Here is a 27,977-nt window from a genome sequence, read left to right on the forward strand (position 1 = left end):
GCAACCTGCATGAAGATGCTATTCAGCCTCTTTCTGTGCTCCAGTTATTCCCTGTCCCCCTCCTGGTAAACCCCCATCTCTGCAGACATTCATCATCTTTCCATGTGTGTGCATGCACGCTTGTCTTTGCATCTCGAGCAAGCCAGCTCCTGCGATCCGAGGCCACCGGCCCCATCTCTCTCCCAGAGGGACTTTCAGCGTAAGCCGGGTTGGGGGGCCCCCGCGGGGGCCACTTGCCGGTTAAGGCCTCTGCCTTGAGGGTGCCAAAAATAGACCTGCCTGCACACTAGACTCCTGTGGTGGAAAAAACAGTGATGTCATCCCGGGCCAATCAGCACCAGCCCTGCAGAGCAGAGCGTGGGAGCTGGGGAGGGGGAGAGGGAAAGGGATTTTCTTTCCGAAGAAGCCTGCTGGAGGAGGAGGGTGTGGGGGCACTTTGCCGGCTGCGGGAAAGAGAGAAGGCCGGCTTTGCGGGGCTCGTGCAAAGGGGTAAATCTGATCTGGGGAAGATCGCGTCATTTCCGCTCCCCAGATTCCATGATATTGTTGCACGCCAAGGCTGTGGCTCAATGGGAGAGCACACGCTTTGCACAAAAGGGTCCAAGCATCATCCCTGGCGTGTGGGGAAAGACCCTTCTCTGCCCTGGACTCCAGAGACCCAGTCGGAGTAGACAGTGCCGAGCTAGCTGGATCAGTGGTCTGAGTTGGCATAAAGCTTCTTCATGTGCCTGGGATAAAGATGTGGGACCATATAGTAATCTTGATGTTTCAAAGGCTGGGCCTCACAGGGGCATGCAGAATTTTTGCTAACACCCCCGTGGCGTGTAACCCTTTGATATCCCGCTACAAGGGTGCGTTTGTTCAGCACTCCAGACCCTGGATATCTGGGGCAGGGGCTCTGAGACAAAGGAATCCCAATACCAGGAAAAAGGAACCTGCTTCAACTAGTTTCATAAATTCAGCTCATGACTCCACCTGTTTCCTAAATTCATCTCTTTAATCCCTGGATCAAGCCCCCCCCCCCCAACGCTTCTTCGCAAACACTGAAGTCAAAAAATAACTTGACATCAATAGGAGAAGCGACAACAGCCACATCTCACACACTGGTGAGAGTCAGCGAGGTGTAGTGCTTAAGAGCGGTGGACTCTGATCTGGAGAACTGGGCTCGATTCTCGCTCCTCCACATGTGCAGCAGATGCCAATCTGGTGAACCAGGTTGGTTTCCCCACTCCTACACATGAAGCCAGCTGGGTGACCTTGGGCCCGTCACAGTTCTATTAAGAGCTCCCTCAGCCCCACCTACCTCACAGGGTGTCTGTTGTAGGGAGGGGAAGGGAAGGTGATTGTAAGCCAGTTTGATTCTTCCTTAAGTGGTAGAGAAAGTCGGCATATAAAAACTAACTTCTTCATCCACTGCAAATAAAAATATTTTTTTAAAAATTCAGTGGCGAGGGACATCTCATTACATAACTGACACATGTTCGGAAATGTCATCCCTGTGCATAAACAGCTTGTGGTACCTTTTGCCGTTTCTTCCCCCTCCCTCCTGACCAAGTACACCTGAATGTTAAGGCATGGGTCACCAGGTGTGGCTGCAAAGATGCTGGTCCCTTGGGCTGGGATTGAGGACAGTGGTGGAAATAGATTTGGTCCAGGTTGGGACCAGAGTAGAACCGGACAGGTGAATGGTGGGATTGGACAGAATCAGGCTGTAGGTGGAAGCGTAGCAGGCTTTCGACCTGGCTTGTCCGCGTGGGCTAGTAGAAGACAGGCTGCTTTGCGCCTGAGTTTGGCTTATTTGATCTCTGGCTGCCAGTAACAAAATAACTTGGAAATCGTAGCCTCAAGATGTGGGGCTGGCAAGGGAGGTTAAGCAGCCTCGTGTTGGATAGGCCCATTAAGAGTTACTAGCCAAAATAGCTAAACAGAACCTCCAGGTTCAAAAGCAATGTATCTGTGAATACCCAATTGCTAAGGAGGATAAAGAACAGTGTAAGTTTGGTTTTGGGTTTGTTTGTTTTTTGCCCTGCTTGTTGCCTTTCTGGAAACATCCAGCTGTTTTGCTTTGGATTTGGGGGCTAGAATGGGCCTTTGGATTTGATCCATCAGCCTTCTTATGTTGTTGGATGTCTTTAGTAAAACTCCTTGGAACAATCAGTTGGGCTTTCAATATTCTGTTGTCTCTGTGAGTTCACAGGGTGGATTTTTGCTGCAGGGCTGACTCTTGAATTTTCACTTTGAGAAGTGAGATTTCAAACTTTGATGCTGGAGGCCCTTAGGGTTGCCAACTCTAGCTTGGGGAAACCCTCAAGATTTGGGGGTGAGGCCTGGAGAGGGTGGCACCCAGAGAAAGGAGAGAGAAGAAGAAGAGTTGGTTTTTATATACCGACTTTCTCTATCACTTAAGGAAGAGTCAAACCGGTTTACAATCCCCTTCCCTTCCCCACAACAGACGTCCTGTGAGGTAGGTGGGGCTGAGTGAGCGTGACTAGCCCAAGTCACCCAGCTGGCTTGATGTGGAGGAGTGGGGAAACAAATCCAGTTCACCAGATTTGCCTCTGCCACTCATGGGGAAGAGTGGGGAATCAAACCGGGTTCTCCAGATCAGAGTCCACCGCTCTAAGAGTGGTGGTTTGGAGCGGTGGACTCTGATCTGGAGAACCGGGTTTGATCCCCCATTCCTCCACCTGAGTGGCGGAAACTAATCTGGTGAACTGGATTGATTTCCCCACTCCTCCACATCAAGCCAGCTGGGTGACCTTGGGCTAGTCACAGCTCTCTTAGAGCTCTCTCAGCCCCAACTACCTCGTGTCTGTTGTGGGGTGGGGAAGGGAAGGCGATTGTAAGCCGGTTTGATTCTTAAGTGGTAGAGAAAGTCGGCACATAAAAACCAACTCTTCTTCTTCTTAACCACTACACCACGCTGCCTCTCCGGGGCTCAGCTGGGATGTGATGCCTTAGCATCCACCCTCTGAATCTGCCATTTCCTCTGCGGGGGGGGGGGACTGATCTCTGTTGTCTGGAGCCCAGTTGTAATTCCTGGAGAGCTCCTGCCCCCCACCCCAGAAGTTGGCAAGCCTAGCACAGCTCTGACGGGTATGTGGCTGTGTGTGGGAATGGAGGGGTTCTCTTTCCTCAGGTGTCGCCGCGGCTGTAATTTATCACGTCCCCGTTTTAACAATGCTGTCACCGCTTGTGCTGCAGCCGGGCTGCGTCAGCGGTTTCCCCATCAAAAGCCTGTTCCAGGGATTTTTTGGAGTTCTTTGCCTCCCATTGGCTGGAAAGGCAAATTGGTTTATGAATGGATGCTCCCCCCCCCCCTTACAGGGAGGAGAGACGTTCCCTGCAGGTATTATTAGGCGATGCAGAGAGGCTAAAAAAAAGAAGAAGAAGAAAAAGCCATACGATTCTTGCAGCTCCTCCCTCTCTCCAGAACGAGAGCAGGCGTACATGAGGGGTGGGGGCGGGGAGACCCTGCGGGAAGGTCACCTTGGAGCGATGCTGAGAGGCAGAGGGAGGCAAGCTGCTGCTGCAGCCTGCCTTTCTAGGCTTGGGAGGAGAAGTCCTTGAGATTGGGGTGGGGGGGGTCTTTTGAGGATGTCTGTTAGTGCAGCAAGAACAACTGGCGTGCAGCCCCCGGGCCCCCTCCCCAGTTGCACTAGAAGAAGAAGAGGAGGAGTAGGAGTTGGTTTTTATATGCCAACTTTCTCTACCACTTAAGGGAGAATCAAACCGGCTTACAGTCGCCTTCCCTTCCCCTCCCCACAACAGACACCCTGGGAGGGAGGTGGGGCTGAGAGAGCTGCGTCTAGCCCAAGGTCAACCAGCTGGCTTCATGTGGAAGAGTTCGGAAACAAATCCTACACGTGAAGCCAGCTGGGTGACTTTGGGCTAGTCACAGCTCTTAGAGCTCTCTCAGCCCCACCTACCTCTGTGTGTCTGTTGTGGCGGGGCGGGGGGAAGGTGATTGTAAGCCTGTTTGCTTCTTCCGTAAGTGGTAGAGAAAGTCGGCATATAAAAACCAACTCTCCTCCTCCTCCTCCTGTGCCGACCTCTTTCTTATGCTCCTTGATTAACCTCCCCTTTCCTCCTGTTAACCTGGCTCTATTTACCAGGCAGGGGGTATGAGAGATGCCGTGGGAGCGTGCACATGTTTGGGGCTGGCCTCCATCAGGAATGCGACGAGGTTTCTCTGGATCCAAGGTCATAGCAATGACAGGATGCATGTTGATTCAGAACTAAAACAGGAATAAATAAATAGGAAAATCATTCCGTATTTAGGTAAAAAAGTGTTTCAGTCTTATGCATATGAGTTTTATTAATATGTACTTATTTAGCTATTTTTAAAAATTACTATGTTCTTAATAAAACCAACATGGGACTAATTGTGAAATGGTGCATAAAATTGTGTTGTGTTTATCAGTCTCTGGGAATTCTTTGTCAAGAGTACAATACATTGCTCTAGTTTTTAAAAATAGACATATATTTTCCTTTCATGATTCACGCATGTTGAGGGGTGTTGTACGTTTGTACTGGTCCCAAGGATTGCATTCTTGAACCTGGTGCTGTATTACGCAAGGCCCCTGCCCTTTTGTGCTAGCAACAGGCACAGGCTCGGGCTCATGGTTTGTGTAGAGGGTTTGTGTACATGGATGCTGGCCAATCAACCCTTATTCTACTAAAAAGGCAGCATGGCTGAAAAGAAGTTTCTAGCTTCTGTTCCGCACCATGCTTTGTCATAATTAAGGATGCTGTTTGCTGTATTAGTCCCCCGCACTCCTTCCGAAGTCATAAACATTTTCATTATTGGAAAGATGTCTCAACCTTATAGTAGACAGCTGCTGCTCGGAATCACATTATGTGGCACTTACATCGATAGGACCCAGTTACATCGATAGGACCTAGTTGCCAGCATAATGTAGTGGTTAAGAGCGGTGGTTTGGAGCAGCGGAGTCTGATCTGGAGAACCGGGTTTGATTCCCCACTCTTCCACCTGAGTGGCGGAGGCTAATCTGGTGAACCGGGTTGGTTTCCCCACTCCTCTACATGAAGCCAGCTGGGTGACCTTGGGCTAGTCACAGCTCTCTCAGCCCCACCTATCTCACAGGGTGCTTGTTGTGGGGAGGGGAAGGGAAGGTGATTGTCAGCCGGTTTGACTCTGCCTTAAGTGGTAGAGAAAGTTGGCATATAAAAACCAACTCTTCTTCTTGTTGTTGTCTGTCACCCCTGAGAAGTTTGTGGGAAACAGAGTACCTGATTTTTCTAACACCTTTCCCCCTCCCTGCAGGTGCCCACGGTTTAAGGGAGGAACCCGAGTTTGTGACTGCTCGTGCTGGGGAGAGCGTGATCCTGGGATGCGACGTGATCCACCCACTGACGGGCCAGCCCCCTCCTTATGTGGTGGAGTGGTTCAAGTTTGGAGTGCCCATCCCCATCTTCATCAAGTTTGGGTTCTACCCGCCCCATGTGGACCCAGAATATGCCGGTGAGCCTTAAACCTCTGGGAGCATCGTCAGAGGGCACATTTGCTTTATAAACGTATATTGGTTTTGTACTGGTTTAACCAGCATGGCTTCTGCCAAAGAATCTGGGAGCTGTAGTTTGGTGGGAATAGTCCTGTAGAGATTTCTGACCCCTCCTCGTAGTTCCCAGGATTTGCAGGGAAAAGAAGTACCAGTGTTAAGCCTGTGGTATAAGTATCCCCATGAAGACAAGGGTTCTTAAGTGCCAGGAGAGGTTTTTGCTTAGTAATGTGCTTTTGTGTATTTGTGTATAAAAGAACATAAGAAAGACCAAGTTGGATCAGACCAAGGTCCATCAAGTTCAGCAGTCTGCTCACACAGTGGCCATCCAGGTGTCTCTAGGAAGCCCCCAAACAAGACGACTGCAGCAGCATTATCCTGCCTGTGTTCCAAAGCACCTAAAATAATAGGCATGCTGTGAGGGTTCCCAACCTCCCTGTGCAAACTCCATAAAATCACTTGCTCAGACGGTCATGCAGAAACAAGGAACTTTATTGGAAGCTTCAGGTTAGTATAGGCCTTACACTGGTAAAGTTGCAAGTGCTCACAATTTCACAAAGACAGAATTATAACCCCTACAGGGAAGCAGATGTCAAATGTATGTTATGGGAATCTACGAGATAATTGTGCATGGTACAGGAACATCAAAGACCTCAGGAAGCTCGTTATTGCTATCTGCCTACCAAGGCCATAGCTGGCGGGAGGGAGTCGGAGAGAGCAAGGGAGGTGGACGTGGGAAGAGACATTCCAATCTGGGGCCTGCTAGACGCAGCGCCTGAACCAAGGAAAGGCAAAAGGCCTGGACTGCTTTTACGAGTCCAGGGGGGGGGGGAGCACACAAGGCAAAGGCGTACAGACCCTCACACATGCTTCTCTGATCCTGGAGAGAATAGGTATGCATCATGACCAGTACCCATTTTTACTAGTAGCCATGAATACCCCTATCCTCCATGAACATGTCCACTTCCCTCTTAAAGCCTTCCAAGTTGGCAGCCATGTAGTGGTTAAGAGCGGTGGACTCTAATCCAGAGAACTAGGTTTGATTGCCCTCTCCTCCACATGAGCGGCGGACTCTAATCTGTCTCAGTCTCTTTAGCACAGTGGATCGTGAGGCCCAACGGAAGAAGAAGAGTTGGTTTTTATATGCTGACTTTCTCTGCCACTTAAGGGAGAATCAAACTGGCTTACAATCACCTTCCCTTCCCCACAACAGACAATCTGTGAGGTGGGTGAGGCTGAGAGAGCTCTAGGAGAGCTGTGACTAGCCTGAGGTCACCCAGCTGGCTTCATGTGTACGAGTGAGGAAACCAATCCACTTCACCAGATTAGCCTCCACCGCTCATGTGGAGAAGTGGGGAATCAAACCCGGTTCTCCAGATTCCACCGCCCTAAACCACTGCTCTTAACCACTACACCACGCTGCCTTTTGGTGGCATTCTCCCCCACCCCCATTGGCCAGCTGGGCAGAAGTGGGGAGTGCTGTGTGGGGCCAGGGTATCCCCTTCACTGGGTGGTTGGAAACCCTATTTGGGGATGAAGCTCTGTCTCACAACTTTATCCCACCCTTTTGTCCAAGTAGCTCAGGGCCGTGTGTGTTTCTCAATTTCATCCTTGCGACAACCCTGGGAGGTAAACTGTGCTCAGAGAAAGGGACTGGCGAAGGGTCAGCCAGCAAACTTCATGGTGGAGCGCAGACTTGAACCCGGCCCTCCGTGATTCTAGTCTGACTCCGGAAACACTGAATACCGCGCTGGCTGGCTGTGGTTGTAACATCCTTGGCAGCAGTCACGATAGCACCCCATGATGCCTGCCAACTTCGTAATAAACGTAGATCTTCATGCAAGTGGAAGGTGGGGTTTCCATCTTGGTACTGTGCTGTGGGCGAGGAGTCTTGCTTTTTTAAAAAAAAATAAGTGGCATGTGTGCATTTCTATGCTTTTAAACCGCAACCCTTTTAAAAACAATTGTAAAAGTTCTCTGGGGATCAGAGGGGGTTGAAGATCCGGTGGAAGCTTTCATTTAGGAATCCTTTATTTATAGTGTTTATAAAGCACACTCTCTGGCCCCAGCTGCCCAGTGTGATGCACCTGCTTTAACAAAACGAGGCACAAAAACATAAAATACAGTATTTACTTGAAAGGAAGATGACCCGGAATGTAAGGTGACCCCCCTAAAAAGGTTATACCCCAAAGGGTTTTTATTACCGTACATAACTGTAACTTCTGTGTGAATTTAAGATGGCCCCTTCTTTTTCACAATGTGTGTGTGTGTGGGGGGGAAACACCGTGTCTTCTTTCCAGGTAAACAGAGTACAATTACAGTAAAATGTAATAAAAATCTATGGCAATGGCTGATGATCAGGAGAAAATAAAGGCCGCACCTGTAGGCAGGAAGGACAAGAAGAAGAAGGTGCAAGGTAGAGAGGTTATTTATCCCTTCTAGATCCCTATGTGTTTTGTGTACTGCTTCGTCAGGGGCCGTGGCTCAGTGGTAGAGCATCTGCTTGGCATGCAGAAGGTCCCAGGTTCAATCCCCGGAATCTCCAGTTAAAGGGACTAGGCAAGGAGGTGACATGAAAGACCTCTGCCTGAGACCCTGGAGAGCCGCTGCCAGTCTGAGTAGACGATACTGAATTTGATAGACCAAGGGTCTGATTCAGGGGTCTCAAAACTGCGGCTCCAGAGCCACATACGGCTCTTTGGCCCGTTGAGTGCGGCTCTCCGAACTTGGTTCGGAGCCCCTGCTCTTGCGCCCACTTGTGCCGGCAGCCGGGCTGCGGAGGCAGCACACCTGAGAGAGAGAGCGGGCGTGCTGTCTCCCCCCCCCACACCGTGGAGAATGGCCGGGTCCCCCTTTCCCTTTCCCTCAATGGTTGGGAGGCTAAAGCCTCCCCTCCCCTCAAGCCACGCGATTGCTGGGCGGGCGGCTCGGCGGTTCCTGCCCCCCGCCTATCAACTGTTGGGCGGGGCGGGCGTCCTTTGGTAGACCTGGCCTCTGGCTGAGTCCCATTGGGAGGCCATGTCTACCCACTGGCTTTCTTGGCAGTACACCTGGACTCTGAGGAGGGGAAAAAGTCCCCCTTCAGAGGCCAGGTCTACCAATTGGCTTCTATGGGCCTTCGGAGGCCAGGTCTACTGCCAAGAAAGCCAATGGGTAGACCTGGCCTCCCAATGGGACTCAGCCAGAGGCCAGGTCTACCAATAGGCTTTTATGGCGGTCGACCAGGCCTCCAGACGAGGACTCTGGATGGGGAGGGGGAAATGGCAGGGACTTACAATTAAATTTTTATCTATAAATAAGATCACTATTAAGTATGGTATCAAGTTTTATTCAGTGTACCTACAGTTTAATTAAGACTTAAAACTTTAATTAAAGTTTATTAAGTTAATAAACAGTGTACCTACCTATATAGTTTAAGTTTAAGAAATTTGGCTCTCAAAAGAAATCTCAATCGTTGTACTGTTGATATTTGGCTCTTTTGACTAATGAGTTTGCCGACCCCTGGTCTGATTCAATATGAGGCAGCTTCATGTGTTCAAAGATTACTCAGCTCCCACCTTGAACAATTAAGGGATAAATAAACTCTCTACCTAACAGCTGATGATGCCATTGCATTTCCAGAGAGAGTGACCTTAAGAGCTTCTACCGGCAAATGCTTTTAAAAAACAAAAGAGAATTCATGTGCGGGTGGAATTGCATCAAGGGAGTAGCCGGACATATCTCCTTTAGGAGGGTATTCCACAGTTCAACGTAGTGCTTAGACAAGGATCTGGGAGACTTGAGTTCAAATTGCCACATAGGCCCAAGGTCACCCAGTGAGCTTCATGGCAGTCACACTCTCTCCCCCCTAACCTAACTCACGTGGTGCTTGTGAGGATAAAGAAGGGAACAGAGAACCATGTTGTCCACCTTGAGCTTCTTTGAGGAAGGACGGGATAAATACGGTACTATATAGCTAGTGTGCGTCCAGCAACGGGAAATATCCTGTTCTTTCACCAGACCGTTTTTAACTGGACAAAGAGGAGAATATCGAGCAGAGCTTCCTCCATGGATCACACGGAATGAGGAGAAACATACCAGAGAAGATCATTTCAGGTTGGTCTACAGTAGAAGAGCAAGATTTGAGTCCAGTAGCACCTTAGAGATCAACAATATTTTCGGGGTATAAACGTTCAAGAGTCAGAGGGCCCTTTGCCTGAAAGAAATCTTGCATCTGATGAAGGGAGCTTGGACTCCCGAAAGCTTATACCCCGGAAATCTTATTAGTCTTTGAGGTGCTACTGGTCTCAAATCTAGCTTTATGGGGTGAGGTCAGAAAAGGCTTTATGGGGTGAGGTCACAAGTACTAGCCAATAGGCGGTGGTCACTGTCAGCTGTCCCTTCCCCTAAAACCTGAAAACTTGTTTTTTCCTTCAAGCTCATTCCAGGGCAGAAAAATAACATGGGTGAGTTCAGGAGAGCGAAAGTGCTTTCAAACAACCTCTCCCAGACTTTAAAAATGTTACCCCTGTCTTCACCCTGAGGGCCAGTATGGTGTAGTGGTTAGCGTGCAGGACTAGGACCTGGGATGAGCGGGTTCAAATCCGTTGCTCAACCACGGTGAACCTTGGGTCCATCGCAGTCTCTCAGCCTAACATTCCCTCACTAGATGGTGGTGGTTGTTGTTGTGAGGATTAAGTGGAGGAGGAACAATGTGAAAAGCCTCTTTGAGTCCCTGATCAAGGAGAAAAGTGAGATAAAAATAAAAGTAAGTGTAAGCACTAGGGTTTCCAGGTCTCTCTTTGCAACTGGCGGGAGGTTTTTGGGGTGGAGCCTGAAGGGGCGGGGTTTGGGGAGGGGAGGGAGTTCAATGCCATAGAGTCCAATTGCCAAAGCAGCCATTTTCTCCAAGTGAACTCATCTCTACTGGCTGGAGATCAGGTGTAATAGGAGGAGATCTCCAGCTAGTACCTGGAGGTTGGCAACCTTTATAAGCTGATTAATGGCTGATTAATGCACAGTTGGGCAAATCTCTCTCTCTGTCCTCCCCCCCCCACCCCCAGAAGCTCACACATTCTTTTTCTCTTTCCCTTTTTTATTCCCTTCTTTCTGCCTGGTTGCTTTTAATTAAGCAGCAGCAGAGAGGAGCCAGCTGGGCTGTCTGGGCCCAGAGAAGCTGAGGCAGCTGAAAGGAAGGCGGCCACTGCTGCAGTGCATGTCGGCGTTGCTTCCCCACAGTCTCTTGGAGCCCCGAGCGATGCTTTCGGGGACCGTGCTCCAAAAATTTCAGCAGGGGAAGTGGCTGCCACTCGCTCACGCTCGTGGGCTAAACCTCTCTGGACATCTGCTTTCCGAGAGAGCTGGGGAGATGGAAACAAGATCTGATGGAGCAGGGGTGGTGGTGGAATGGGACAGCCCTGCGTAGCCGTTGTGCCAAGTTTCCGCGTGGCCCCGGAGGTCTTGAATCCTGGGCCATCTCCGGACATACCGGAACGTCAGAATGTCTGGTAGACGCTGGCAGCCTCCTGCATTTACTGGGCAGGATTTCTGAATGCTTGCAGGTGGTTTTCTTTGCAAACCTGACCACAGGAGAAAAGAGGCCAAGGGGAGTCTTGGGAAGAGTGTGACTCAGTTGGAGTGTGGGAGGGGGGGAGAAGAAGAGGAGTAGTAGTTGGTTTTTATATGCTGACTTTCTCTACCACTTGAGGGAGAATCAAACCGGCTTACAATTCCCTTCCCCTCCCCACAGCAGAGACCCTGTTGAGGTAGGTGGGGCAGAGTCAGCTCTAAGAGAGCTGTGAGTACCCCAAGGTCACCCAGCTGGCTTTATGTGGAGGAGTGGGGAATCAAACCCAGTTCTCCAGATTAGCCTCTGATGCTCATGTGGAGGAGTGGAGAAGCCAACCTGGTTCTCCAGATTAGCCTCCGCCGCTCATGTGGTGGAGTGGGGAATCAAACCCGGCTCACCGGATTAGCCTTCGCTGCTCATGTGGAGGAGTGAGGAATCAAACCTCGTTCTCCAGATTAAAGTCCACTGCTCCAAACCACCGCTCTTAACCACTACACCACGCTGGCTCACCTGATAGAGCAGTGATGGCGAACCTTTTAGAGACCAAGTGCCCAAACTGCAACCCAAAACCCACTTATTTATCGCCAAGTGCCAATACGGCAATTTAACCTGAATACTGAGGTTTTAGTTTAGAAAAAACAACTCATACAGTCACATATTTTGCTTTAAAAGAAAAACACTATAACAGAGCTTTCAATGATACAAGCAACTTTTTATTGAAAGGTAAAAGTTTGCATTTGGTATGCATCTCTCCAGGACTCGTCCTCTGCTCAGCCACCGGACATTATTGTACATAAGCAAACAATTATACTGTGCCTTAATCTCATCAAGAAGTGCTTGAAACTGTCGACAATTCAGAGCACGATCCATGATGTAATTCACCATTTTTGTGACATCTTTGAGGACATCGTCAAATTTTAAGAACAATTAATGTGATTTTTGCTGTTGTGTGCATGCTGATAATTTGTCTACCCTTGGCTCATACTTTGTAAGTTTGAGAGCAACTCATGCAGCACTCAGTGTTAGCCTGTTTCTGGTGTCAGATTTGATATAATTCAAAGCTGAAAACAGCTGCTCACAAGCATAAGATGATCCAAACAAAGTAAGGAAAGCAATCCCAAGTGCTTTCATTGACTTAAAATTATTTGGCAGAGAATTCCACACTTTAAGGATTTCATTTTCAGAACTAACTGTGCTGTCCTTTGGCATCCCTTCTATCTTCTCAAGTGTTTCACGCAGGTCATAGAATTTATTTTTCCAGATAGAGCTTTCTTGAAATTCTATTAGCTCCATTTCCAGATTTTCTAAATCTAACCAGTGTAGGCAGGAAAGATCAAGTTCTTCAAATTTGCCTTTATCTGGAGAAGTAAGAAAACACAGGGTTGTCTCCATCTTACGGAACTGTAAAAATCTGTTACTAAAATTCACCTTTGCAGCTGCTACAATGCTAGAAAATTCCTTGTAGATTTCCTGATGGCTTGTAGGATTGTCTGCAAATGTTGTAGAATTTTCTAAATGCTTTTTTAGACTGGCGGGGCCCCAGACAAACTGAAGACGGGCGGGGCCCCCGCAGCTCAGCTGAGAGTGGGGGCATGGCAAGGTGCTCGGCCACAGCCTCCCAGTCCAAACTGAAGATGCATGGGGGCCCCGAGAGGGAGGGTGTCAGCGCAGGCTTGGGGAGCATGGGCTTGGGAAGAAGGAGCACCGCCCTCAGCGCCCTCACCACGGCAACACGGCACAGCCCTAGGCAGACGCGATGGGTCCGCTCGTGCCCACAGAGAGGGCTCGGTGTGCCGGCTGCACCACGCGTGCCATAGGTTCGCCAACACGGTGATAGAGGAACCTTCCCCATCAGAGGTAGCATAGGTCAAGCAGCAAGCACACTGTATTCCAGTGACCTCTGTAAGGTTTGTTATTCCCTTGCTCCAGCCTGAAGATTGATTCAGTCAACGCTCACTGCGTGGTGAAGTCCATTCAGCCCAATTAGCTCTGGGGGGTGGGATTGTGGTATTACGTTGCCAGTCTTGTGAATTCAAAAGCGTGTGTTTACACAGGGGGCATACCCTTTTCTCGCCCTTGATCCCCCTATCAGGTTTTACTCAAGGCATAGTAAAATGTTATATCGCAGAAGTTAACAAAGACTATAAGGGGAAATGCTGCAAATGTGATAATACAGATGTAACATTTTATTGTTCGTGGTGGACATGTAAGGAAGCAAGGAAATATTGGATAAATACTGGATACATGATGAAAAGCAAAAGATTTTAAAAATTAAGTTTGTGATGGACTTGAAAAGTATGCTATTAAATATTTTACCAAGCAATATTTCAAAAGCACATAATTAACTATTTAAGAATATGGTGATGGCGGCAAGAGGGGTGTATGCAGCAAAATGGAAAGTGGAGAAATGCCCAGATTTAGATGAATGGATCAACAAATTAACAGAATACGCAACTGTGGCAAAATTGACATCTATTATACATAATAGGCCAATCACAGAATTTCGGGGAAAATTGAATGCCTTTTTTTAATTATATAGCTAGAAATTTGGAACAGAACTGAATCAAACTTAGATAAAATAAAATATTTTTAGGTAATAAGTAAGTAATAAATGTGATAACTGATATGGAAGAATATGTAACAAAGAGTAACGTAATTCAGTGAGGTTGACAATAGTATTGTAATTGTGAATGGCAAGTTTCATATACATTGTTATGTCGAGTTAATGTTTTAATGTGTTTATGGTTGCTTGTTTGAGTTTAACATAAAATTGTGGAAGAAGAAAAAAGGTATTGTAAAATGTTGGGGCACAGTTAAGGAAAAATTGTCGAAGGCTTTCACGGTCAGAGTTCATCGGTTGTTGTAGGTTACCCGGGCTGTGTGACCGTGGTCTTGGTATTTTCACTGTCCTTCAGTGTTACTCCTCTGAAGATGCCTGCCACAGCTGCTGGCGAAACGTTAGGAAAGAAAATACCAAGACCACTGTCACACAGCCCGGATAACCTACAAGAACCAGTTAAGGAAATGTTTTTAAGTTGTAAGAAATGGATATATTCCATACTAGAATTTTGCTTTTATATGCCCTATGTGGAGATGGGTAAGAGCTTCCCCAAGCTTGTCTCATAATTAGGGTTGCCAGCCTCCAGGTACTAGCTGGGGATCTCCTGCTATTACAATGGATCTCCAACCGATAGAGATCAGTTCACTTGGAGAAAATGGCGACTTTGGAAGGTGGACTCTGTGGCATTGAAATCCCTCCCCTCCCCAAACCCTGACCTCCTCAGGCTCCCGCTGGTGGTGAAGAGGGACCTGGCAACCCTACTCATAATCAGCCTTGGATAAACTAAGCTATGCACTATTAAATTGCTGCATAGCTCATATTGAACTTATGGGGAGGGGCACCCAATGATGTCATCAGATTAACCATGGGAGTTTCCAAAGCTTCCAGGCCCCCAAGCTTACTTATTTCTGTTATACTGGTGGTGGACCAGTCAGCTGGCCAAGTGGAAGCAGTGGGTGAGAGGAAGGAAAAGCAGATCTCCCACCCTTCTCCTTCCTGGCATCTTGTCTGCTGCATCATTGACTGAGGGTCCTGAATGTATTGAAAGTGAACTTGGATGGCATTATTACTATGTGGTTGGTAAACCTGAGTTCATAAGTGGGAAGCCTTCTGTCACTTTGCTGGGGAATTCATAGGCTTGGCCAGGGCTCATTTGTATAACAAAATGTAATTCTGGCCCAGAAACACTTGTCTGATACATTGAGTGGCCTTGGTTTTAGATCATAAATGATGCATTTTAGAAATGTATTGAAAGTATGAGGGAACCCTTGTTATTCGTTTTCAGGTATTCGCAGGTGACCTGGATGGCCCAGGCTAACCTGGGGTTTTCCAGTCTCGGAAGCTTAGCAGGGTTGGCCCTGGTTAGTACTTAGATGGGAGTCCACCAAAGAAATCCAGGGTTGCTATGTAGAGGCAGGCAATAGCAAACCACCTCTGCTTGTCTCTTGCCTTGGAAACCCTATGGGGTCGCCATAAGTTGGCTGCAATTCGATGGCACTTTCTATCACCATTCAAAGGTGAACTGCCTCTGAACATGGAGGTTCCATTTAGTTATCCCGGCCAGTAGCCGTTGATAATTGTGTCCTCCGTGCATTTATTTGAACTCATACCAGGATATGAGGCTGCAGAGGAGCTCTGCACAAAATTAACTCTACACAGCCTTTTCTAGGACCATTTAAATGTGCTCCAACACACAAACAAAACATCCTAAACCTATGCATTAGCAAAAGACTCTCCAACAAGCTACTGGAAATGAGGGGTACACAGGTTGGGTCCACCAACATTGCTGTTATTCAAACATTCATCTTTGAGGAAGGGAAGTCTACCTGGTTCATCTTCAGCTAACAGCTGACGAATTGAGTGGGACCTCCAGACCTCCACGGAGTTCCTAGCGGTAGATATGTGCATATTCATTCAGACTTTACTAGAGCAGTTAAGGCTTGAGCCATTCTTTGTTCGTTCTGCTTTGGAGAGATTTATGTATATCAAGCTTCACATTAAGCCAGCCCAATGCATAAATTTAACTTCCGCTTCTGCGAGCTGCTACTCAGCAGAAATTGGGTACGAGGCTATGACTCAGAGGTAAAGCATGCGGTATGCATGCAGAAGGCTACCGTTTCAGCTCTCGGCATCTCCCATTCAGGGATCTCCAGAGAACAGGTGTTGCGAAAAAGCTTTCTCTGCCGGAGACTCTGGAGGGCTGCTGCCGGTCAGAGTAACCGATAGTGAGCCCAGTGGATCAATAGTCTGATCTCATAGAAGGCAGCTTCGTATCCGCAGATATACAAGTTGCCGTTTTGTGTGTGCAGAGAATATAAGCAGTATTGCAAAGCAAGATTCGATTTGGACATTATTTCTGGTGCAAAGGAGCCCAAAACAGATTAAGACATTTTGCAGGACAAGGGAAGGGGAAAACCAGGAGTATATGTGTGTGATACAAATTGCATACTATCTGGAAAAGGAAGCTTTTAAGAACCATAGAAAGCCAGCGTGGTGTAGTGGTTAAGAGCAGTGGTTTGGAGCGGTGGACTCTAATCTGGAGAACCGGGTTTGATTCCCCACTCTTCCACATGAGCGGCGGAGGCTAATCTGGTGAACTGGATTTGTTTCCCCACTCCTACAGATGAAGCCAGCTGGGTGACCATCGGCAAGTCACAGCTCTGTTAGAGCTCTCTCAGCCCCACCTACCTCACAGGGTGTCTGTTTGTGGGGAGGGGAAGGGAAGATGATCGTAAGCCGGTTTGAGTCTCCCTTAAGTGGTAGAGAAAGTCGGCATATAAAAACCAACTCTTCTTCTTCATATGGTTTAAATTGATAGGCAATCCAGCAGCAGTACACATGTCCATTTATGGTTATAACAACACTGGCCAGGCTTACAGGGCTGTTGTGAGGATTGTTGAATTAATGGACATTAAATGCTTTGAACATTCTAAAGTGCAATGTAAATGAAATGTTTTATTGTGAATAGTAGTAGTACATGACAATGTCATGTGCGTTACCAAATTCCTGGGTTGAAGGTTCTGGGCCAATGGTAGATTCCTGCTGAGGAGAACTCATTCATCCAGCGGTTGGCTTCAGCCATAAATGGCCATACCCATTGAGGGGCTGTGGCTCAGTGGTAGAGCTTCTGCTTGGCATACAGGAGGTCCCAGGATCAATACCCAACATCTCCATTTAAAAAGGTTGGGCAGGAGGTGATGTGAAAGACCTTGGCCTGAAATTCTGGAGTCTGACATAATACCTTTTTTACTAAGTGATAGGGACCCCAAGGCTACATTGTCAGTGGCAAGATTTGTTTCAGTCCTTATATCCCTCCAACACTAGATATATGCTGCTCAAGATCAATTGATCAAGGAGCTTCTAAGGGATAAAAGGAAAGGAAAGGAAATTCTGGAGAGCTGCTGCCAGTGTGAGTAATCAATGCTGACCTTGATGGGCAATGGTCTGATTCAGTATATGGCAGCTTTATCATCATATGCGTGACCCTGGAGAGTCAGTCTGAGTAGACGATACTGACATACATTGATGAACCAATGGCCTGATTCAGTATGAGGCAGCTTCATATGTTCACCCCATACCCTGCTGGAGGAGCTTAGGGATAGCTGTGTACATTTTGTGCCAACCATGTTGTGTTACAGGGGAGGGGCTGTGGTTCAGAGGTAGAGCATCTGCTTGGCATGCAGAAGGTTCCAGGTTCAGTCCCTGGCATCTCCAGTTAAAGGGACTAGGCAGGTAGGTATTATATGAAATACCTATGTATGAGACCCTGGAGAGCTGCTGCCAGTCTTAGACAATACTGACTTTGATGGACAGAGGGTCTGATTCAGTATAAGGCAGCTTCATGTGTTGGGTCTACATTAGCAAGTGAATGCAGGTTGCCCTTTTGACCTCCACTGATGTCACCTTGCCTGTCTCTTCTAGGTCGCGCCAGCCTTCATGACAAGGCGTCTCTGCGCATCGAGCAGATTCGCTCCGAGGACCAGGGCTGGTACGAGTGCAAAGTGCTCATGTTGGATCAGCAATATGACACTTTTCACAACGGCAGCTGGGTACATCTCACAGTCAACGGTAAGTAGTAACGGGCTGAGCCAGCTTCAGTCTTTTGGGCACTCTTGCCGAAACCATATCCACCCCCCACCCCCACGTGGTTTGTAGCATCCTCATTGCCAAGGTGCATTGGAGGAGTCTTCTTTTTCTCAGGAGCATCCAGCATGGCGAATCGTTCAGGACGGACCCAACCAGAAAGCCAACAGCAATTATTTTTATACGTACGTTTGTGTTTTCTGAGCTTTGTCTTTCCTGTTATGGATGGGCACATGCAAGAAACCAATAACACACAGCTCCTTGTTTTATGTGGACATCTCAGGCACCTGTGTCTTGGTTGCTAGGGGCTTCTTTGATTCTCCCCTCCCCCGGCTATGTTTGAAGGAACCATCTGTCGAGAACAGGGCCTGAGACCCCCCCATCTGTTTCTTTCCCAGACTGCATTTGTAGCAAACAAAGCTCATGGGGGCTTCAGAACAGAATGCATCAAAATCTTTTCAAGGTGGCTAGTGAGCGGGAAATAGAGGAATTTACATAAAAGGGTACTAGAAAAGGGACGGTATTAAGAGGAAGCCAGCTAACTGTGGGGCTTCTCTGGGAAGATGGTAGAAGGCATAAACAGAGAGGATACATTCTTCACACAATATGGATTTCTGTGCTCTGCGTGGAAATGTGTGCCGTTCTCCTGCCCTCCCCCCAGCCTTGAGAAACAAAACGCCTGTTCGGTAGTACTACAGAGATGCCTAAATGCTGAATCAAGCATTTGTGGAGTAAATCATGGGGCGCTATAATTTTCCTGTAACACAGCAACTACATCCCTCACCGTTACTTAAGTTACCGAGGAGGTATTCATGAGCACACCGATTGAGAACTTCCTTCCATGTACGAATGTGCCTTTCCCATGTAAGAATTTTGTCCTCTCCTCTGGTTGAATTGATAACCGCTCTCCTTGGAGATCATCTTAGCAGGTGGCTGCTGTCATGTTCTAGCATGGCTAATTCTAGACAGGAACTTGGGTTGTTCTTCACCTCAGCTGATAGAACAGGCAAATGGCGGGAGTGTTTGGAAGGCAGGATGTAGAATCAAAGGGCAGTGGAAACAAGATCTGCAGGACCACGGACAGCTCATAGGCAGACTAGTTATTCTGACAAAAGCCAAGAATCTTCTTGAGTCTTCTGTGTCCTGGCCCTGTCTAGTAACTGCCAGGCCTGTGCCTTTTTGCCTGGGATTTAAAACAGTGGTACTTCCAAGAGGCACCTTTGCATATGTTTGTTTTCTGAGGAGGAGCAGGAAATTATGATGGGAAGGCAAGCAGTGTTGGTGGAAGGACGATGGTGAGCAGGCAGTCTTGGCAATGACTATGGCACATGGATAGTTTTGTAGTGGCAGTACCTGGGTGCAAGAGCTCAGTGAGAGATGCAAAGGGGTACAGGCAAAAGAGAGGTCTGACCAAAGGACGTGGAGCTGTCGTAGGTGTCAGACGCTGAAAGAGAGGTGTTGAGGAGCTGAGGGTTTCAAGAGCTCCATGATCCATTGGGGGGGGGGAGCGCGGCGGTTCGGCATAACACCTGCTGTATTGCCTGAAGTTTGCCTTGTAAGAACTGGTGATCCAGATGACACTGGGCCTGAAGTTCCAGTAGGGGCTTAGTGTTCGGTCAGTGGTAACTGTGTGCCCATTCTGGGAAAAGTTATAGTAAGTCAGCTGAAGCACAAGTAAAAGAAAGGGCTGACCTTTGGGAACGCAGTAAGGAAATAGTGGTGGTGGAAAGTGCTGTCATATCGCAGCCAACTTATGGTGACCTCATAGGGTTTCCAAGCCAAGAGATTTCAGAGGTGCTTTGCCACTGCCTGCCTCTGTGTAGTTAGTAACCCTGGATTTCCTTGGTCTTCTTTTCAGGTACTAACCAAGGCCAACTCTGCTCAGCTTCTGAGATCTGATGAGATCTCAGAAGAAGTCAAGGTTGAAGGAGCTGGGTATGTTTAGCCTGAAGAGATGACTGAAAGGTGATAGAATAACCATCTTCAAGTACTTGAAGGGCTGTCATATAGAGGAGAGTGCCGAGTTGTTTTCTGTTGCCCCAGAAGGTCGGACCAGTACCAACGGGTTGAAATTAAATCAAAAGAGTTTCCATCTAAACATTAGGAAGAACTTCTAGCAATTAGAGTGGTTCCTCAGTGGAACAGGCTTTCTCGGGAGGTGGTGAGCTCTCCTTCCCTGGAGGTTTTTAAGCAGAGGCTAGATGGCCATCTGTCAGCAATGCTGATTATGTGACGTTAGGCAGATCATGAGAGGGAGGGCATCTTTGCCATCTTCTGGTTGTGGAGTAGGAGTCACTGGGGGTGTGAGGGGGAGGTAGTTGTGAATTTCCTGCATTGTGCAGGGGGTTGGACTATAGATGACCCTGGTGGTCCCTTCCAACTGTATGATTCTATGATTCTATTTTAAGACTCTATGATTCTATTAGATTAGGCTAGCCTGGACCATCCAGGTCAGGGCAAGGAAGCAGTAAGGGAGTTTGAACACATAGAAGGAATGAACAACTGGTGTCTCCTGGGCCAAATCTAGCTTCAGTGGGTCTTCATTTGCCAAGCCAGAAGCGCGAAGAGTGGAGGAAACCATTCCGATTGCTACAGGCATTGCTGGAAGTCCACTCAGAGAGTGGAGGCCATTGGAGCACCTCTTATAGACGAGAGGTGTGTAGGCCTGCCTCGTTTCTGTCCCTTTGTATCTCAACAGCCATTCCAATGCAGCCAGGTACGTTTTTGCCAACGCCTTCCCAGGTGCCAGTTAACTCTTTCAAGTAAGGAGGGCAGCTGTCAGGTGTAACGTCTCGACAAGCTGTTCCCAATGTTTCGGGGAAGACCAGGGAGGCTAAAAGAGGGCTAAACATTAGACCAAAGCAGAGAGGGGAAAGTTAGCGATCTCATTAAATGGCTCTCTGTGTCTTATTTGAGGACGCGGGCTGGGAGACGGGGGAGAGACCTTCAGGAGAACGAGCAACTTGGCCTCGTTAACTTTTAATGAGAGCTTTGCACTCGACGGAGCATCCTGTAATGTGCATTTCTGGCAGGATCAGGCATGCTCACTGAGCCACGCTTGGCTCCTCGTCGCCACAGCTTAAAGATTGTACAGATGCGAAGCTTGAGAAGCAGCATCTGGGTGAAGCCGAGGACGGGGGCCAGCTTTAAAGCCAGGCTCCCAAGGGCATCCTAGGGGCTCTGTTTTTGCTCCGATTGGGCAAAGCCAGTGTGATGCGGTGGTAATGGTGTCAGCCTAGGATCTGGGAGACCCAAATTTGAATCCCCACTCTGCCGTAGAGGTGGCTGGGTGGTCTTGGGCCAGTCACATTCTCTCCACTTAACCTACCTCCTGGGGTTGTTGCGTGGGTAAAATGGAAGAACATAACGTAAACAGCTTTGGGTCCCCGCTGGAGAGAAAAGTGGCATATAAATAAAGTAAATAAATGAAAGTAAATAGATAAAACCTTTTCTGTGGAAAAGGTAGAACGTTGTCTCTTCTCATTTCAAAGGCAAAAAGAGAATGGCTGCTTTTGGAGCGAGGGGGTGCCATAGCTTCCCCCACACACAAACACCCCTCCCCACTGCATAAATGTTGATTGACGTGTTATCTCTGTTTTCGGGGCAACTTCTTTGGATATTTGGCTGCTCCAGTGGGATGCTTCAGTATTATGGGATGCAGAATCTGGGAACAAATTTTAGACCACTGGGACATGTAGTGAATTAGTGGTGGCGGCCCCCTTCAAAGGAGTTCAGGGATGCAGACCCCTGATCTTGTACTGTGATCATGAAATCATTTTACACCCTCCCCCCACCACCATGATTTCATGGAGGGATGCCTGGTGCTCATGTTAACTCTCAGGCTAAGTAGGTCATTCCTGTACCATTCAAAAAAACCAGAGTGTATAATTCTTGCAATTCAGTAGCACTGATTAGGGTTGATTTTTTCCCCTGTTTCCTTTTTTCTCCTCCCCATCTTCTCTGATCACTTACGATTTCACACCTTTTAGAAATGCACAAGGGGAGAACGTGGGATAAAGGGGGGGTTGTGGTTGTGTCCCTGCTGACTAGATGGAGGTTGAGGAGAGGGGCTCAGTGGTAGAACATCTGCTTGGCTTGCAGAAGGTCCCAGCTTCAATCCCTGGCATCTCCAGGGGGTGATGTGAAAGACCTCTGCTTGAGACCCTGGAGAGCCGCTGCCGGTATGAGTAGACAATACTGACTTTGATGGACCAAAGGTCTGATTCAGTAGAAGGCAGCTTCATGTGTTCATGTATTCTGACTCGGGGATCGTCGCTGCTGACTTTGGAGTCCTGCAACGCTGTTGGAAGGGACTGGGCCCATTTTGAATCTTCCTGTCAGTATGTTGAATGCTTTTAGAGCTGGAAACGAACAGATACACTGGAACTAGAGCGTTTCTTCTAAATGAATGACTCACTGGCTCAGTCCAGCTGCTTTCCCTTGAGTCTGTGGTTTCGGATGTCTCCTTCCCCATGCCAAGAGGGAGCTGAGAGCTGTACCTTAAGCATAAGCTTAAAGAAACACAACTCGGTGGTTTTATTTGTGCTGCTTTTATTGGGAATGCATCCATGGGTTTGGTGGTTCAAATCTTATCTCAGTTGACAAAGGCTGGTACATTTATGGGGAAAGCTGTAGCTTTGGGGCAGAGTGTACATTTTGCACGTATGGCATTCAGCCCTGGCACCTCCAGATAGAGGATTTAAAGTGGGAGGGAAATGCTGTCTTTCAGACCCTGGGGACCTGAGACTGTGCTAAATGAACCAGTGGCGCATTTCCTGTACCCTCACAGATATAGTCTCACATCCCTCATTAAAGTAATTTGCTGGACCAGAGTTGAAAAGCAAGTTGATTTTTGATTCTCCCCCAGACTGTGCTAATCTGAACAGGAAGGCAGTTGAAATATCAATGAAAAGATTGTTCATCAGTGTTAACTTTTAAGAACTGCCCCGTGGTGCAGAGTGGTAAGCTGCGGTAAAGGTACAGGTCCCCTGTGCAAGCACCGGGTCGTTCCTGACCCATGGGGTGACATCACATCCCGACGTTTCCTAGGCAGACTATGTTTACAGGGTGGTTTGCCAGTGCCTTCCCCAGTCATCTTCCCTTTACCCCCAGCAAGCTGGGTAATCATGTTACTGACCTCGGAAGGATGGAAGGCTGAGTCAACCTTGAGCCGGCTACCTGAACTCAGGGATCGAACTCAGGTTGTGAGCAGAGCTTGGACTGCAGTACTGCAGCTTACCACTCTGCGCCACGGGGCTCTTCAAAAGCTCTGCAGTCAAAAGCTTCTCACGACCTGAGTTCGATCCTGACGGAAGTCGGTTTCAGGTAGCCGGCTCAAGGTTGACTCAGCCTTTCATCCTTCCGAGGTCGGTAAAATGAGTACCCAGCTTGCTGGGGATAAAGTGGAGATGACTGGCAAAGGCCATGGCAAACCACCCCATAAACAAAGTCCGCCTAGTAAACGTCAAGATGTGACATCACCCCATGGGTCAGGAATAGCCCGGTGCTTGCACAGGGGACTACCTTTACCTTTTAAAATATATATTGGCCAAAGAAGGAGATGAGAGGGACCATACAAACCCGGCCTATCATTGCTGTCTGCGGGTTTCTTTGCTTTGCTGTGAAGCTTCTTCAGAACTGGTTCGCTCTCATGTATTATGGCAGGGGAACTGTGCTCTACAAGATTGTGTGTTTGTGTTTTAAAAGAACGAAAACGGTTAAAGCATTTTCAGCATGCAGGCCTGAATTTTTGTTGCGTAATAATGCTTCTCAGACTGCAGAGCTGGCAACTTAGACACTACTGCATTGTGGGCTGCAGAAAGTGGAAGCTGCTAGTCTAGCTTCATTGTGAAAACTTAATGAATCATGAGAAATAAACTAACTTGTGTCTGGGTCACTTGTCCCAGGGGTGGAGATTGAGGAGCTTGGAATTTAAGAACTAATGAGGTTTCGAATGGTTGTCTGGAGCACGAATGGAAAACACCCCCCCACACACACATACACTCAGATTAGAAAATAGGGACTAACATTTTTGGTCATTTCACACATAAAAAATATTCATCTGGCATGCTCATGGGTATTACAAATGTCCCACTTCCCCAAAGAACGCTTCCAAATGTAGCAACCTCTCTGCTTGAGGTCTAAAATCACAGTTTCGATCTTGTTTCTCCCTGGTGTGAATCGAACCAAGTGCCATGCTTTTTTTCCTGTTTCCTTGTGCCAAGTTTTCCCGTTTAAAATTTCACAATTTTAAATTGGGGGGGGGGGCAGTGATTGCACATAAATGGTGCGTAACAACATATCAAACAACATATCAAAAAAATAAAGGAATGGGGAATGAGAGGGAGGGCAAGGAGAGTGTGTCAGTGCCTGGCTCTTTCTTACATGCCCAGGGTAATGCCAATTGCCACTTTGGGGTCAGGAAGGAATTTTTCTCCAGGCCAGTTTGGCCAGGGATCATGGAGCCCCCCCCCCCCATCTTCTGGGTGTGGAGTAGGGGTCACGGAGTGTGTGGGAGAGGTAGCTGTGAATTTCCTGCATTGTGCAGGGGGTTGGACTAGATGACCCTGGAGGTCCCTTCCAGAACCCTGCTTGTTCTCCACCTCAGACACTTAAGGCTGCAGCGTGCAAAAAGGCAGCAAGTGGTAAAATCCTTGCTGCGCCAGAGATCTCTGGCTGTTTTCAGAATGAGGCCAGAGCCGGCCACAATTTTGTGCCGAGCACGCTTCCACCTCTGCCAGTCTTCTGGCCCGAATTCAGCCAAATCCCTCACCATCCCTAATTCACACTGGAAGCCGCAAGCCCGAGATACAGTACCCCTTCCGTAACCTAATATCAGAAGGATGCTGCAGCTCCTGAGGAATCTCTCTCCTTCCTTTCCATGTGACATCAGGCCCTCTGGGCTTTTAATAACCTTATTACAATCTTAATTCTCTGGACCCAAAAGTGAAAATATAAACCGACACGTATTCCTTCGGAGCATGGTAGGATCCCTTCCCCCCCCACAGCACATTAGCCCAGTTTATTTTTCTTTTAAAAAAATTAATCATGTTTTTTGGGAGGGCGGGAACCGAAAATCAATTCTTTTCAGAGCCGATTGAGATTGCCGCAACGTCTTCCTAGAAAATTGGACTTAACTGCTACTTATGATTAGGCCTATAGTGTAATACTGCAAAGAGTGTGCTTTAATCAAAAGGCAAATTAGTATCTGTGCTGCGGAGCCTTTGTGCGTCTTTGATGGAAACTATTTAACCTGGAATGCCGGTGGGCTGGCGGTGGGTATGTGCAGCGGGACGCAACTTGCATTTCCAATGAGAGAGAAGTTTTCTGGGGATCCAGAGTAACATCATCCTCAAAAGTTGCGTCCGCTGTTTCATGCCAATCCCTCTCGCCCCAGTCTCAGTGTGGTGCGGTGGTTAGGAGCGGCAGACTCTAACCTGGAGAACCGGGTTTGATTCCCCACTCCTCTATGTGAGCAACGGACCCTAACCTGGTGAACATGGTTGGTTTCCCCACTCCTCCACATGAAGCCAGCTGAGTGACCTTGGGCTAGTCGCAGTTCTCTCTGAACTCTCTCAGCCCCACCTACCTCACACGGTGTCTGCTGTGGGGAGAGGAAGGGAAGGTGATTGTAAGCCGGTTTGATTCTCCTTAAAAAGGCAGAGAAAACTGGCATATTAAAACCAACTCTTCTCCTTCTCCTCCTCCTCTTGCGGCCCTTTCTTACATGCCCAGGGAAATGCCGATCGCCACTTTGGCTTCAGGAAGTGATTTTCCTCCAGGCCAGATTAGACTGGGATCCTAGGGGGAATTTTTTTGCCATCATCTGGGCATGGAGCGGGAGTTGTTGTTGTTGTGAATTTCCTGCATTGTGCAGAGGTTGGACTAGATGATCCTAGAGGTCCCTTCCACCTCTATGTTTCTGATTCTAACTTCATGGTTGTTTATACCCAAATCTACACCCCAGATTCCCACAGTGGCTCTCAAGATCCTACTAAAAACCATAACGTCATCAAACTAGTAGAGCCCCCAGCTTTGACGTCCATAAAAAGCAGCAATAAAATCAGATGTAAGGTGGCGGTGAATATCGCCGTAAAAATAGTAGCAATCTGTTTTTAAAACCGGCAAATAAGTCAGGAAATTGAGCGTCAGTAAGGCCAACAGTAGGTTGGGAAGAAATGTGAAAAGTGGGGACATATCGGTTTAATTACTCATCCAGGGCAGGGCAGAAACGAACCCTCAACCCAAGTCCTTGGCAAAGAGCAGGGTTTCCGCCTGACGCGTGTCTCTTCTTCCATCTCTCTCGCAGCTCCCCCCACCTTCACAGAAACTCCCCCCCAATACGTAGAGGCGAAAGAAGGCAGCAGCATCACCCTGACCTGCATGGCTTTTGGGAACCCGAAACCGACCGTCACATGGATGAAGGAGGGGGATCTCTTAGGTGCCAATAACAAATATAAGGTAAGGTTGTGGCCCCGAGGGCCCCACAGCTTGCTCACAGAGCATGCTCAGTGTGCATAGAAGGTGCTAGGTTCAACCCCCTGGCGTCTCTGTGCAGTGAGTCTTAGGCAGCAGGGCTGCAGAAAGCCTCTTTCTGTGCCGCTAGAGGAAAAGCAGGCAACACTTGTCGAATGGTCTCATGTGGTTTGAGGCAGCGTTGTGTTAACTAAGCCAGAGAGCAGCCCATGCGCTCTATGTCTTTCTTCTTATTTATATTTACTTCTTATATGCCAGTAAAGGGTTGTGTTGTGTTGTTGTGTATTTACTTCTGCCATTCTCCCCATTGGGACCCCAAACACATAAGAACATAAGAAAGGCCCTGCTGGATCAGACCAAGGCCCATCAAGTCCAGCAGTCTGTTCACACAGTGGCCAACCAGGTGCCTCTAGGAAGCCCACCAACAAGACGACCGCAGCAGCATTATCCTGTCTGTTCCACAGCACCCAAAATAATAGGTATGCTCCTCTGATACTAGAGAGAATAGGTATGCAGCATGACTAATATCCATTCTAACTAACAGCCATGAATACCCCTCTCCTCCATGAATATGTCCACTCCCCTTGTAAAGCCCTCCAAGCTGGCAGCCATCACCACATCCTGGGGCAGGGAGTTCCACAATTTAACTATGCGTTGTGTGAAAAAATACTTCCTTTTATCTGTTTTGAATCTCTCACCCTCCAGCTTTAGCAGATGACCCCGTGTTCTAGTATTATGGGAGAGGGAGAAAAACGTCTCCCTGTCCACTCTCTCCAAACCATGCATAATTTTATAGACCTCTATCATGTCTCCCCTCAGCCGCCTTCTTTCCAAGCTAAACAGCCCAAAGCGTCTTAACTGCTCCCCATAGGACAGTTGCTCTAGTCCCCTAATCATTTTGGTTGCTCTTTTCTGCACCTTCTCAAGCTCTGTAATATCCTTTTTTAGGTGTGGTGACCAGAACTGTACACAATATTCCAAGTGTGGTCTCAGCATAGATTTGTACAAGGGCAGTATGATATCAGCAGTTTTATTCTCTATTCCTTGTCTAATTATAGCCAGCATGGAATTTGCCTTTTTTACAGCAGCCGCACACTGGGTTGACATCTTCATTGAGCTATCCACTACCACCCCAAGATCCCTTTCTTGGTCTGTCGCTGCCAGCACAGATCCCATCAGTGTATATGTGAAGTTGGGATTTTTTGTCCCAATATGCATCACTTTACACTTACTCACATAAATCTCTTTTGGGGCCCGGAATCGTCACCCATAAGGATTCTGTGGGCGAGTCTGCCCTTTTTATGGTCTCTAGCTTATTAGACATTATGCCTTCCTTGATATACATAGCAACACCCCCTCCAATACGCCCTTCCCTGTCATTTCTATACAGTTTATAACCAGGGATGACTGTATCCCACTGGTTCTCTCCCCTCCACCAGGTTTCGGTAATGCTCACTATATCTATGTTTTCCCTTAAAACCATGCACTCTAATTCCCCCATTTTCGCTTGGAGACTTCTAGCATTAGCATTAGCATAGAAACACCTCCACACTGTTTCTCTCTTTCGACTTGCCTGGCATGTGCCTTTGGGCATCTTTAAGTTGCTATCCATCATTTTTTCCCCATTCCCTTTCATGTCCAAGTAATTCCCATGTGGGCAATCTGAAGCAATTTTCCCTTTGTCCATGTACACTGAGTTTGCCCGAACCGGATGCTTCTCAGCTCCTGTCGGCTTTTCCCCCAGGTTCAGTTTAAAAGCTGCTCTGCCACCTTTTTTATATTACGCGCC

General features: G+C 48.0%; 1 protein-coding gene across 1 annotated transcript in view; it reads left to right on the plus strand.

Moving 5' to 3' along the window:
- The window catches only part of IGSF9B (immunoglobulin superfamily member 9B), a 133,968-nt gene that overhangs the window by 38,486 nt on the left and 67,505 nt on the right, over positions 1-27,977 (plus strand). Inside the window, exons 2-4 of the mRNA XM_056860745.1 lie at positions 5,288-5,485; positions 17,552-17,698; positions 26,022-26,173. Coding sequence (XP_056716723.1) covers positions 5,288-5,485; positions 17,552-17,698; positions 26,022-26,173 — 497 coding nt within the window. The remainder of the gene's footprint in view (positions 1-5,287; positions 5,486-17,551; positions 17,699-26,021; positions 26,174-27,977) is intronic.

This window comes from Euleptes europaea, chromosome 14, assembly GCF_029931775.1.
Source record: "Euleptes europaea isolate rEulEur1 chromosome 14, rEulEur1.hap1, whole genome shotgun sequence".
Classification (NCBI taxonomy): Eukaryota; Metazoa; Chordata; class Lepidosauria; order Squamata; family Sphaerodactylidae; genus Euleptes; species Euleptes europaea.